The 14,285-nt window shown below is 35.2% G+C and overlaps 1 protein-coding gene across 2 annotated transcripts; it reads right to left on the bottom strand.

Moving 5' to 3' along the window:
- Positions 1-1,844: 1,844 nt before the first annotated feature.
- LOAG_06111 lies at positions 1,845-9,612 on the bottom strand (the record flags this gene model as incomplete). 2 transcript variants are annotated; one of them, XM_020447064.1, is made up of 14 exons in its annotated part: positions 1,845-2,911; positions 3,431-3,578; positions 3,786-3,936; positions 4,031-4,211; positions 4,328-4,464; positions 4,603-4,741; positions 4,990-5,109; positions 5,194-5,392; positions 5,542-5,699; positions 5,778-5,966; positions 6,380-6,609; positions 6,720-6,845; positions 7,800-7,992; positions 9,423-9,612. In XM_020447064.1, the coding sequence occupies 13 exons, from the start codon at positions 9,610-9,612 to the stop codon at positions 3,444-3,446; spliced, it is 2,148 nt and encodes a 715-aa protein (XP_020302666.1). In that variant the 3' UTR covers positions 1,845-2,911; positions 3,431-3,443. The 2 variants fall into 2 exon arrangements, with proteins under 2 accessions (XP_020302666.1, XP_020306881.1); XM_020447065.1 differs by lacking the exon at positions 1,845-2,911 and adding an exon at positions 2,954-3,051.
- Positions 9,613-14,285: the final 4,673 nt, after the last annotated feature.

Below are 14,285 nucleotides of genomic sequence, written 5' to 3'. Positions count from 1 at the left end.
ATCCAAATTTTCATTTACAGAAAGGACATGTCAGACTTGAATTCAAGTGAACGAAAGTGTGAAACTATGAAGAAAATTACCCCAGTTATGCTGATTTCAAAGATTTTTTTAAAGTTGATTCCATGGCTGGCTTCATGCTTCCTAGTCCGCTTCATATGTTCTCAATCTGAACATATGAAGCGGACTAGAGATCTGTAGATTTTTTTTTCATTTTTCTCTAGCAGGAATAGGCCTTTTTTGCGAGTGTGAGCGAACGCTTATTCTGTTGGTCCTAAACCTGGCAAGATTGCTGTGCATTTCACATTTTGGCATTTTGGAGTGAACAACTCGAGCCAGAAGAAATCAAGCCATTTAGTGGTTTTGACAAGGAACTTGCTTGGTTTTTCGTCTAATATATTCTAAGCGGACGCCAAATAGTTAATCTTCACTGTTTCCCATACTCCACTCATACTAGATAGTTATATGAAAAGTCCGAGATATGATAGTACAAATAATAAGATGGTAAATTTTGAAGTGAAAGAGCAATGTTTGCTATAATCTCGTATGCTATCTGTTGTTTTTATTTCCGTAAAATGGTTCTTACAAATGTTTTTTCGAAATTACCTGTGACGTTTTTCTCACTGATAAATTCATTTGGCGTTATTGTAGCCTCACTTTTTATCAAATCATACCAATTATGTTTTGTTTGAAAGAAAATCAAAAAATGAAATGACAATAAACAGCACAAACTTCATCAATTTGAAATCAGGACTAATTAACAGCAGAGCAATACTTTCAAAAAATAGAGAAAGAACTGGTTATATGAATAATGAATTTGTGCCCTCCTTCTTATTTAATACGGAGTAGTCAAAAAGCAACCCTTTGTCTTAATTAATAACAGCTGCTACATGCAACCTATTTCAGTCTCTGAAAATTCCCAAATAGCCTAGCATTTGGAGTGATATATATCAGCAACCTTCTTAACTTTGTCTTATCTATGGTATTGGGCTTCAAAACTAACTCTTCAAAACTAGGCATTCTATGCTCCGACAAAAATACCAAACTCGTTATCACTGAATTGAACAGTGACGAATTATAATAATATAGCCAACCAATGTCGAAGTGCGAGAATGGACTAATGCACTCCAAATCTCAGCTTTTCAAAGAGTGCGTAACTTCGTTTTCTATAAATATTCGGTAGAAAAAGACGTAGAGAGAGAGCATGAAACTAGGCCAAGATGTCAACAACTTCTAAAAACTATCCGTACTCAAAATTGGGAATATGCAAAAATTGGAAGGACTACATCAATCTGCAGAAAGTATTTATAGGATCGAAAAACTAAGGCCTAGCTAGGAAGTGCAGAAAATCTTTGGTTCTATCGCTCGCTTGACACATTAAACTTTGCAACTTTTTCTCAGCTCTACTTTGGTAACCAACACTTTTCGCGAATTTCCTATTGGTCTTGTCAGACCTTTTAGTAACAATAGCACATTGCGAACTCAAAACTGCATAGAAGTCCTTCCTGTCGCCTTCGTTACACTTTGTAATCCAAAACGCATATGAGTCAGACGCCAACTATGGTGTATATTGTTGCAGCGCCAAATTAAAATACAGTTTCTGACCAGTGTATAACTTAAATAAGACTTCAAAAACTCGAAAATTGCAATTAACTTTGTCGCACTACTATAACACCAAACCTTAGCATATTACATAAAACAGAAATAGCCCGTTTTAATATGAAGACAAATTTTGATTCAAACAGGTGTGATGGTTTTCATGCAACTGAGGAATATTCACTTATCACTTATGTCGCAATAATAATAACAGTGCATCTTGAATGGCTTTTTTATCTAGCTGAGGTGATGCGTTCTATACGACAAAGGACGGTAATAATGACAGTAATAATGTGTTTTATCAACGATACCTCAAAATAGATAAGCATGAAGTGAAGACACCCCACGTTTATACAAAACATAAATCATCCAAATGTGATCTTTTTGTAATAGTAACAATAAATATGGGAAAATGATGGTAATATTTACGACACAGCAGAACCAACAATGCTGTGCTGCTGCAAAATCCACTGCATAAAACGGACCACAAAAGTACATGCAGCAGCACACATATGTGAAAACTTACAGAGTCAAAATCAAATTAAAAAATTTAGCACCATAGAATAGACACTCAAATGAAAGCGAACTGTCAACCCAGTAGAAAGCCGTCCAATATAAATAGAGACTCTCAATTGAAGATCCAAAAAAAGCAAGAGAGCATCGTCCAGAACAATTTAAAAAACTCAAGAAATACGCAAAAGTTAGACCTCAAGTCGAGCTTTCACAAACATTCATCAGCGCAGTAAATGATAACACAGAAACCGAAATCAGGTGAATGAAGAAGGCACAGGTGCATCCATTATATCCACAAATTATTCCTACTTGTGAACTTCAAAACTGAACAACATACTACTATGTCTCAACATATCAATGAAGCATTATTAAGCCTCAGAGCATCCCAATAACATTAAAAAACCATAAATCCCAGTTAATGACAAAAAACAGCTAAGAACTGCGCGAATTAATCATAGTGCGAGTGAAGGAGAACTATGTCTTTACAACAAGCAACGCGTATATATTCTATGGATAAATAAAGGAGAAAATTTAATCGCATTAACAACCTACATAGTAAAAAAAACTGAAAGAATGCGAAGCGAAAAAAATGAATACACAATAGTAAAGTATTAAAACATACCGGAATTTGATTGCAATATTATGTTATGCAGTTCGAGAAATTCCATAAAAGAAAAAATGAACAATATATCCCATAACTTAAACATCTGATCAAGAGCCACCCAAAATATGGTTGAATAATAAAGGTAACTCTCTGTACTCTTCCATAATCTGCAACAATCCACGAAGACTTGTACGATGAAATCTAAAATGCCAGTATTAATCAGGAAACAAATTAAAAAATTACATTTCGCTTACATATTCCCCATAGATTACTGAATCAATTGATGATAATAAAGGATGATAACAATAATAATAATCGCTTTCATAAAAAGTGATCAAAATCTGAAACAGTCCAGCATATGTTTTTTGTAAAAATGAATCTATTAACTTGAGAATAGCTGACTGTTCTTATCACCAAGTGAAACCTATTAACTACGAAGAATTACCGCACAACCAAAATCAACAAATGAATTTAATGTAAGAAATGAAGTAGAAAAAAGCGAAGGACATAAGTATGGGAAAAGGAACCGTCCCTAATGTCCAGCCTGTGAAGCTTCGATGGATACCGAAGATTTTGCGCAAGAAAACGACCAGTTTTTAAAAATCAAAAAAAACTGATAAAAGACATAGAACTTTTAGAAAGATCCAGTAAGCGAGTGATTTATGGGTAACGGAAATAGAAAATGCAACATCAAGCAAAAACTTAGAAGGATAGTCATACGATAGAGACGGCGTTATGACTTGTAAATTTTGATGACATCCTCGATCTTCTTGCGACATATTGGGCACTCCCCATTTAAGTGCCATGTTTCTGTTGCACATTCAAAACACATCGACATATGCCCACATGTGTAAATTACACAATTTACCTGTAAGCGAATAAATTATGAATGATCTCAGCCTGTCGCCGTTGAGAATAATTTTTAAGCATGCCTTCACAAGATATAAATCATAGGTAACTACCCAACCTAAATACCGAACCACTCCTTGCACTCACCGCAACAGTAAAGCTACTGTTTTCTTCGATATATGTTTTGACGATTAACGTTAGCGATTCGGTAGAAGAGAAAACTTACTTTAGAGTTCATACAGATTCTACATTCATCGCCAATTTCCCCTTCATCATCACCGGACCGCTGTTGATGACTTGCCGTTTGTGCAGGTAAAAGCGGACGCGGTGAAGGATGTAAAGGTGGTTTTCCAGGCAGAAACCGTACAGGAGATGTCCTTCAATATACGCATAAAATTTTAACTCCTAACTTTCACATACTTTCAAACTAGCAAACACACGCATAATTCTAGATCTGAATCAAATTTGTACCTGGCTGGAACTGGAGGTGGTGGAAATTGTGATCGATGAGACATATTAGATTCGTTACCATGCAGTTCATGGATGTTATTTGAATTTTCCAACAAGTCAATGAAATGTTCCCCACTCATAAATACCGGTCTCGAGGGCCTAGCTACAGTGGACGTTGAAGCAGGTACTCTCCTTTCTGTTTCTGAATAGGGATAAATTTACATTCATATCAAGTTATCCACCTTCTTTACTTATATTTTACTCAAAATATTTGGCTTTTTTTTTTGTTTGATGAAGAACAATGATCAAAAAAGTTACGTGAAGTACATGGCAGACGTAAAAACATTCCGCTCAAACTGTCACCAGTTTCTGATTGCGTTCGTCTGGATAAAAGAGGAGAACAGTCCTCACGATTAGTATGTGCGAGAAGCGTGCTCGTCGTTGGAAAACCAGATCTGAGAAACATGGTTAAAAAGAGCTATCACACAAAAGCAATGCATAAGCTTTTACGGCAAGGCAACAAGTGCTCTTTTGATTGATTCGAAATACTGTATAACTAACAAGAAATAATCTACAAATTTGATAAAGCTTACAATTCACTGCTTGATCCTCCCGCATCTGTTCGTATTTCAGGGGATAAGTCAAGCAAACTGCGTGAGGTTCTTGTGACTGCTGGCATTGGCGGCAAACGCTGCGTTGCCATTTGAGACGCTGCGGTTACTTTAACACTTCCTATACAGAAACAAAAACTTTATACTTGATGCTAAAACTGTTCTGAAACCTTGTACATGAACTTCATCAATAAAGCGGATAGTCTCTGCACTCTTCATGACCAAGCATTCATAAACATGTCTGGTAACATGTTAGTTGAAATCACAACTTTCCAATCATATTAATATATTACTTCTATCAAATTCAACTGAATGTTAACAATGAACATCGTCTGACGCTTCCCAGTATCTTTTCAGATCCAAAATTACCTAGCACACGTATTTTCTGAGTCGTGCCGTAAACATCGAAATATGCCCACAGCCTCACAGATGTATCCACATGAATGATGACGCGAGGTGTGAGGTTGTTCTTCGCAAAATAAACCTCGCCTCAAAAATACCATAATGAAATGAGAATATTGCAAAACATTCTAGAAAAAAAAAATTTCATTCTTGAAAAAAGGATAAACACACCTTTTTCAGTAATCCAAAATGACAGTTCATCACTAATTTTAGGTTGTGCAGCAACATCTTTGATGCCAACCCAGTATTCCGGCCTTTCTAAAAGATCATCACTATCCACGGGGAGTGTAGAACCTTGTAAATTAACCGGGTCGCAGCAAGTCAATCCAAACGCCATACTACCAGTATAAGCTGACTCTATATCCAGTATCTGAAAACAAAATGTGACTGTGAAAAAGAATTTTAACAGTGCATAAAACTTCGCTCAAGCCAGGATTTTTTTTTTTTCACAAGCGCCTCGAAAAGGTACTGTTTAATTAAGATGGAAATTTCAAATAAGTTTTCCATTTTAAACGCAACCTGAATCACGATTTTTTCGTTTAATGCAAGAGGTCTGGATGTGAAAACATAACCACAGGCATATTCACCAGCATGTCTTTCGGCAACAGTATAAGCGTGAGTCAAAGCAACATGCTTTCCACGGACAGTATGAAAAGTCAACGGTCTAAATTGTATACCTGAAAAATTCATTTCAATACTAATAAAACGAAATGTGGAGTGTTTACAAATTATCTGGAATGATACACAGATCTTGCCTGTATGATATTTTGAAAGAGGCAAATCTGGCCGCGAACTTAAACTGTTTCTAGGGTGTCGGTGGTGCGCCGTAGTGCTCGTCGTTGCAGTTTGTGCTTGTGAGACTACTGTTGCTGAAAGAGGACGACTGCTTGCACGATTCCTACTCACCACTGACCGTGCTGACCGAAACCTGACTTCATTCGGGTCTGTAAAGTAATTGGATATAGACAGGATAAGCAACGATATATACGGAACTAATTGTATTATATTCTCAATAATAGCGAAGTTTATCGAAACGAGATTCACGCTATACCGCAAAAAAATCAACGAACAATCCAATATACATTATGCAACGCTCATAATAAACCAGAATATATACACTAAGAAAATTCAGAATCATGAGAAATCTAGTAAATTTACTGCTTAATTTTCAAACAGGAACGCAACGGCCAACTGATCAAAAAAATATGAAAGATCAATTCGCTAAGCCAACTGAATCATGGCCAAGTTCATTATGCAAATGACCCGTTACGGAACAACGGTTTATAAAAGATTTTGTACAGTAATCACTTTCGAAAAAAGTATATGTACAGCAATCACTCTCGAAAAAAGTATTTACCAATGAATTCAAGTGAGGAACTATTCCCATATATATCTACAATAACCCATAAGGGCGAAAACACATTGATTCCATTCAGAAACTGTCCTTTCAAAACACCATTTATTCCGTAATAAAGTTCGCCCTCAGCATTTACATAAAAATGCAAAATTGAACCAGCGACAGAGTAGCGCTCGGGTAACGCTTTTGCCCAATATCCTTCTTTACTCGTTAAATCTGGACATGCAAATCTAAAAAATTGAATATTATATACTATAAGCAACAACAAACATTGGAAAATGGAATTATAAACTGCCAAATAAAACCACGAAAAAACCATGGAAATTTTCAAAAAAATCACTTTGGTAGCTCGATGCCACGAAAAGTTTCTGGATCAACATTTGTAACACCGAAGCGTAAAACACCAGACCAATTTGAAACCACTTCAGCAAATCGAATGCAAACATTCTCATCTATCTGTATCGGCCTGTAAAATCTTGATTCGATTATTATTGATCCTGAATGAAAAATTGGCTGAGACATTTATACTCAAATGAAAAAAGAAACCTTCAACACCTATTTGTACATGAAATTTCACATGAAATGTTTAAAGGATGAGAAAGCTTGCAAATCTCAAAAAAGATGCTACTTTCATTTGACAAATAAGCTTCGCTTTACTCTTTTCTCGCTTTACTCTATATAAATAAGATTCGCTTTTTTTTCCTCGCTTTACTCTTTACTCTAACACCGCCACGATATATTTTTTTAAATCGTAAAGAGAACAAAATGCTCGTGAAATCTAAATTTATATGAATAAATTAATGCTCTACTGAAAATGAAACGCTTAGACAGTACACCAGCAACAACAAAGACGGCCTATTTAAACGTACGAGGACAAAAGACATCCTTAAAACAAAAATGCAGTGTCTTCACAAATGAAGCAGGATCCATTCATTTAAAATTTGAACACCGAATCCATTTAACAAAGTGGCAGAAACGAAATAAAGGGATCCGCAAAAAATGATCGTTTAATAACAATCATTCCAGCATTTCGCACCTGCACCTTATCTATATACTGAGATCCCTTCGAAAATATTTCGCCTCTCTAGCAATTCTAATGAAATCAATTACTATTGAACTGTTCGCAACATTTTGAACATAATTTGTCTACAAATTCTCTAACTAGGTATGAGAATTTCAAGACTTAATTTACTTAATTAAGAATCAATGCCTTATTTCGTAGTGGTCCTGAGTATTCGTTTTGTGCTACGCGTAAGCAAAACACACCACAGTACTCCTCTTCTCGCCCTTCTACTCCCCTCCTCTCGCGAGCCAAATATATCACTCTTTAGCAAAAAGCAGTCGATACACGAAAGGACTTCATAGCTCAAACTTTTGAATTCTCTATGATTCTTAGTTGAACAATTGAAAAACTTTTTACCGACTGCTGAAGGCAAGTCCTTTACAGAAAGATTCCCTTCGTCTCGCGACTCGACCTCCTCGTAAAATTTGTATATTGGAACCATGTACATGATGAAAAGTGAGCTGTGGCAAAGGCCATTCTGATGTGCCTTGATTCACCACTGTATTCTCATCATAATTCGCAATTTGCAACCCATCGTCAGGAACTGATTCTGAAAAAAAAAAAGATGAAGTTGGTTTTCAACCAATCACTAGAAAGTAACATATTTAGCTTAATTTCTTTCCGCACCCAGAAAGTACCACTCGCTTATATATGTGGAGTATATTTCAATTCTACGAATACTCGAAAATTTTAACCTCATTAAAATACATGAATTTGATAAGCAAAATTCCTGACCGAAATATGCCATAAAATATGAAAACGTCAATCTCAATTTCCTGGAAATTTTCTTTGCAAAATGATGCGACAACTTATCGTAATAAATCCATAAGGGTTCATCTACTGAAAGCTACCGGCGGCCACTCTTCGTACAGCAAGAATTGCGTCTGATGAATTTCTTGCATTAAAGAACATACAACAATAAAAGTCAAGTCGAATCTCATAATATACTACTTCAGAAAAAAAAAATTCTTTTTTTTTGCATATAAAAATATCTCCTGCAGTGATATAAAACTGTAGATAAGCTTCAGCAACATGGCGAATGCCGCTGTCCAAAGTTTGAATGATAACCCAGAGATGTGCTTCCTTTAAAAAATATATTTGGGTAATGAAATACACATTGCATTGGCCCACTATATTGAAGTCTAATCTTAAACTTAATTTTCTCCTTCTGCTACAACGCGGATAAGTTTCGTATCTCATCGTATTCGATAACGTTTGAGGTCTTTTATAGTGAAGGAGAAAATTCATCAGTTTTCAGTGACCTTCATCAGCAGCCTTCGTTTAAAAGAGACTCCATGAAATAGCTGCACCAACATCTGGACTTAGAAGATACCGGGTAGTATCAAATTGGTCACATTTACTAACAGTAAAAAATTTGAGTATAGGAACAAAGAGAAAGGTATCTAAGGATATTTGCAGGCAGAAAAGAAAAATTCAGTTACTTTATTCAATTCACAATGTCATAGTGCTGAAGCCAAAGCAGAAAATACCAATACCGTAGAAAATACTTCAGACAACGTTTTATTAATTCATTAATATGCGGAAATAAATCTAATACTCAATGCAGAACTCCGGACAACATATCCGAAGTCAGCGGAATGGTATAACATGTTGGCAGCACCTTCCTGAAGCCAAAAATCTGTCATATATTTTGAATTTCGAATGAGAAAACTATTTGTTGGACGAAACAATAGTCTTTCAAGACCTTCAAAAAAATAACGCATTGTTGGCAAAATAGACCAGTGAGTTTGTTATTTTAACTACATACTTGTCCAGGAACTCTTAAATTTCATAACATGCGGTTTTGAATTATGAAAATATTTTCCAACAATTACGTGCTATCCAATCAATACCAATACCTTACATGAGATCTCCAAGAACATAAAAAATCAAAATTAAGTGAGGAAGTATGAGAAGACAGGGAAGAAACAGTGGAGATATATATGAGACCTGACTGGTGAACTGTATAACAGGACACACCTTTAAATTTACTTCGAATGTCAGCACTCTTTTTGAATAGTCTTTTCAAAGTTCCATAGTCTCCAAATTCATTAAGTTCACTTGGAGTCGTATCGTCTAATGATTCTGATACAATGATCTCAGATGGTCCAGCACTGGATATCGTACCACTGGATGCGTTTTTAAGCAAACCGTCTCGATCAGAAGTCATTTGTTCCGAAAAAAAAAGTCCGTAGCAAGGGATATGACACTTCGCAAAAACATACCCGCGAGAGCAGAGAGGCACAAGAATATAAGTTCACTCGATCATAAAACAATTCTAACCGTTTGCCACTTACCAAGTGGCAAACGTTTACTTCACTGCGTATTAGTTAGTAATAGGTTGTATTTAACAACCTCATTCCTTTTATGAAACATATAAAGCCTAGTTTTTTAAAGCAATACTTATGCTTTCCTATTGTGGCTTATCGAATGCATATATTTGGCATCAACGCATGTCATATTTGCTCAACTCACAGTAATTTCGATGGTTACAGCAACTAATTTAATAATACTTATATTTGATCTCAACTCTATTTTAATTCTATTTCTCTTTTCAATTCCACTTTTCCTGCAGTTCTGTAATAAAAATCGTTCATTTCTTAACATTGCGAAAAGAAAGAAAGCAAGCAACATCATCAGTTATGAACAAGAGCAAGCATCGTAAAAAACTACAGGATCGAAATGGTGTTTGCATTGTGCACTCGTACTATAAAGGGGAATGTAAATACTGCACATGGAGAAGACAAAATATTCATTCGATTAATCAAGCAACATTTTCTTCTTTTGCAGTTACACCCGTCCCGGCACCCTACTTTAAGAAAAAGTACAGCAGAAGTATATTTCATAAAGCTGTAATGGATAACTCTTTGTATATCAGAAGGAAATATATCAGAATTATTCGATATACCTTGTTCTGTGCCATCAAGTCAGAGACTTGAATCGATGTAATTCCTCAAAGAATTTCTTTTTTAATGATTTACTTCTATGCAAGTTTTAAACTGAATATTTCAAAACTCTCGCCAAATGAAACAGGAGATAAACTAAATGGACTTGCAAAACAGAAGGCATGTTTACAATCATCTCGAGATTTGTCATCTAGAATATATTCAATACCGAGTGATCGGATTTGCTTAATTATTCTTAAGAAGGAACGGAATTATCAGAAGTGGTAAAAGATAGTATGATTTTTTCCTATAATATATGCCTATGCCAGTAATCGTACGAAGAGATTGATCTTCATCATAAGAATTTAAATATGCATTCCAAAACTTCCTGCGACCGCAAATTGTCAAACACCACCAAAGCCCATGAAATAGGGAGCTAGAAAATCAGCTCAAAATCAGCATTTTTGAAAAATGTCCACCAGAAAGAGAGAAATAGTTTTTGGAAAGCTTTTTTAAATGAACTTTGGAATGTTCAACATTTGAATGATAGAAAGGATAACTTTACGTTTCAATTTCCAAGTGATAGTGTAAAAAAATCTATACCAGGAGGTAATCAGGATAACTTTTGCAAAGCTTTCAAAAAGATTGCTGTGATATGACACAACTTACTGATTGCAGACATGCCGGCAAAGTAAAGTAACAAAACATCTTAAAGTTTGGTGCAAGGAATGCAAAAATGAGTGGCACTGAAACAGATAATTAGCAGCACATGAACACAAACACAAGCCTTGGTAAAAAGAAGCATAAGTTGGCATTAAAACGCACTGAATGTGACGAAGTCAGCAGGAAGACCCATTTCAACCAGTTCCTAGATCAGTTAGTGTATTTTGAGTAGCACGAAAAGCTTTTATCAGAGCGAGTTACACTTCTGGCAATGAAGACAGCAAAGAAAACAAGATGAGGAAAGAGGTCCACTAGACGAACACCCTCCTCGTTTTATTTTATCTCAAACGCCCACAACTACCTCTGTTACTCTAATAACTTCGCATCAACACCTAGTTTCTCTAATAACGATAATAAAGCGAATAAGAACGATAAGAATGAAAAGGATTGCAGCAAATGACACTTAAACCAACATTTTCCCTCATAAACTGAAGAACAAGGTGAGTATTGCGTTATTTAGTATCCTTTCCAACTATTTATCAGTAACAACCATCCGTAATCAAGCAAACCAGTTTTTGAGCAGAACAAAACCTTCGTTCTGGAATAGCTTGACGGTAATTTTCTACTTAAATTTTGACGATGAATCGATGAAAACAGCAAGAAAAAGGCGTGAAATTGAAGGTAAATCTTTAAAGAGGATAAGGAAATAATGAATTGTATGGTGAAAAACAAATAAGCTGAACTTGAACGGACATCCGTAAGAAGGATCATCATCACTCTCACGAACAACGTAACTCCGTTCTAAAATCAGCTAACTTTAACAGTAAGAACTGCAGAGATTACTGAAAAGTCTTTCACTTACTGCTAGTACTCCAACTTGCGTCGTTTGCACCGAGGACTATCTCTACAAAAGGATGCTCAAGAAAGTCGGAAAAAACTATTGTAAGAGTTGCAGTTATTAAAATTTCAAAAGAAGATACTAGTTTTTCTCATGGCAACTTAAAGACTATAAAAAACATAGGTAGAGAGAAAAATCTATACCAACTGTGTAAAAAATTACCTCCAGTAATAGCTAGTAATGATTTCGAGTGCGTCATGATACATGAAATGGGAAATGCAAGCTTTTCTGTTCAGAGTAGTGAAGTTCGGTTGAAATGGAAAATCTCGTTTCCATTTCAACCCAACCTTGCTACTTTAAACATAATATTCTTGATAATTCTGATAACCCATCTTTCTGCTGCTCAGTAATCAGCAACTTTAATCCTATAAGGAAACCTGCGCATTGAATTCAGGAAAAAATAAAAACGAAGGACATCGCCCCTTACCTCCCAGTTTATATAAAAATGACAATAGAGACTGAAATTATCCTGCTTTCTCAAAACACAATGTAGTGAAGAAATGCTTGAAGAACTTCTTATACCGGAATTTTCACAGCAGACTTAGTGTTTGCATGATTAACAAATAAATGAGAAACGTAGTAAATCTTTAGATTTAACTAAAAAATTTTTTTTTTTGAAGACTTGATCAAAATTCAAAGTTTTGAAACTTTAAAATTTTAATAAACTTGTAAATTCCTGAGAAAAAAAACGAAATATATGGTTAAGGACAGTTTTGCAACATGTGAAAATTCCCGGAAACGCAAAACTGTCTTCAATTAATTTACAGCTGATGCAGTGGATTTTGATCATACATATAAGAGGTTATTGATACATGCAAAAAAGTAACTAGCGCAACGAATACTATTCAAGATGATATCATGAAGCGGTTTATCATCTTCCAAAATCACTCTGGGCGAAAAAAAACTAAAGCCAAAAGGCTGCGTGTTACATTGAAAAATGCAGGTATTTTTTTGTTTCAGTCATAAATCCCTCTAACAGAAAAAAGCTGCTGCTTTGATTCATATTGGTTAGAGTGACTCAGATCTTATCACTTATGTTTGCCTAATTTGGCACATTTATAACAAGAGCTTTATAAAATCAAACAGTTGAATCTGAGAAAATTCAGAACGGAACGAAATGAAGTCAAAACTGAAACTGACCTCCTCTCAGATTATTCCCCATAAAATCGCTTTCACTCGGCGATCAGTGGCTCCTATATTTTCTGAAAAAACACAAGCGGATACAAAAAAGAAACAAAACACAAAGATATACGTGATCATTCTCCACGGCCTAATGTAGGTCCTACTAGACATAATTAACAATGCATAATATCACATGTATTGGGAAGACCACCACATTGTTTTATGGGTAATATAACATGTGGAGATAAGGTTAAAGAAAGGAACGAAAGTAGGATAATTAGGAGAGCCGCATCCTGCACATCACTTGTGTAGATCCCACCTTTTGATAGGTAGTTTTCTGCTGGGTAGAGTGCCCGTGTTGTGGGCACAACAGAAATTTTTATAGTACGGCCGCGCTTACACCACAACATGCTGAACATGCAATAAGGCCCTCGGATCAGTTTTTATCTTACTTGATTCAACTTCAATGATGGACCACGGATAAGTGGTTATTTCGAAAACCCTAATCCAAATGTCTCGTTTTCAAATGTCAACGCTATCTAATTCCCCTGCAACTTATCAGTTTAGAACTATTGTAACAATAAACATCCCTAGAAGCCAGAACTTTAAAACAAGAAGTAGCAAAATGTACAACCAACCGTCCTGACTGACTATCCTTTTTCATCGAGTCAATCAATACCTCGAAAACACCGAATTCATGTCTAATAATTTGAGTAAGTTTATCACGACAGCGGGAAATTTACCTTCAATTTCATTGCTTTCTCTGAAGTAGTGTATGATTTTGCTGGATGGAAACCCACTTAGACTGTACAAACCACAACTAAAGTGAGGAGATATAACCGTTTTTTCCAACGCGGTAAACGAAATGATTGCTAGTCGTATATTATGCGAAGATAGAATCTTTACATCAATCAGCAGCTTGCTTCTCTTACGTTGGCATTTAGGGATGACCCTGACGCTAATGCCAGATATGAGAGTAGGTTTTTGCTGTTATAAGGTCCCCTATTTTCCTACTTTTCCCTGACTTTCCCCGTAGTATTTCGACAATTTCACCAAAAGGACTTGGTGAACAAGCGTGAAATAACAGGATATATGTATACATGAAAGAATTTGGAAAAGGAATAATAATAATAATAATAATAATAATAATAATAATAATAATAATAATAATAATAATAATAATAATAATAATAATAGAATAATAATAATAATAATAATAATAATAATAATAATAATAATAATAATAATAATAATAATAATAATAATAATAATAAT

This window comes from Loa loa, assembly GCF_000183805.2.
Source record: "Loa loa unplaced genomic scaffold supercont3.28, whole genome shotgun sequence".
In the NCBI taxonomy this organism is placed as follows: Eukaryota; Metazoa; Nematoda; class Chromadorea; order Rhabditida; family Onchocercidae; genus Loa; species Loa loa.
The sequence above is the reverse complement of the archived record's forward strand: the minus strand, read 5'-3'. Positions and strand labels throughout refer to the sequence as shown.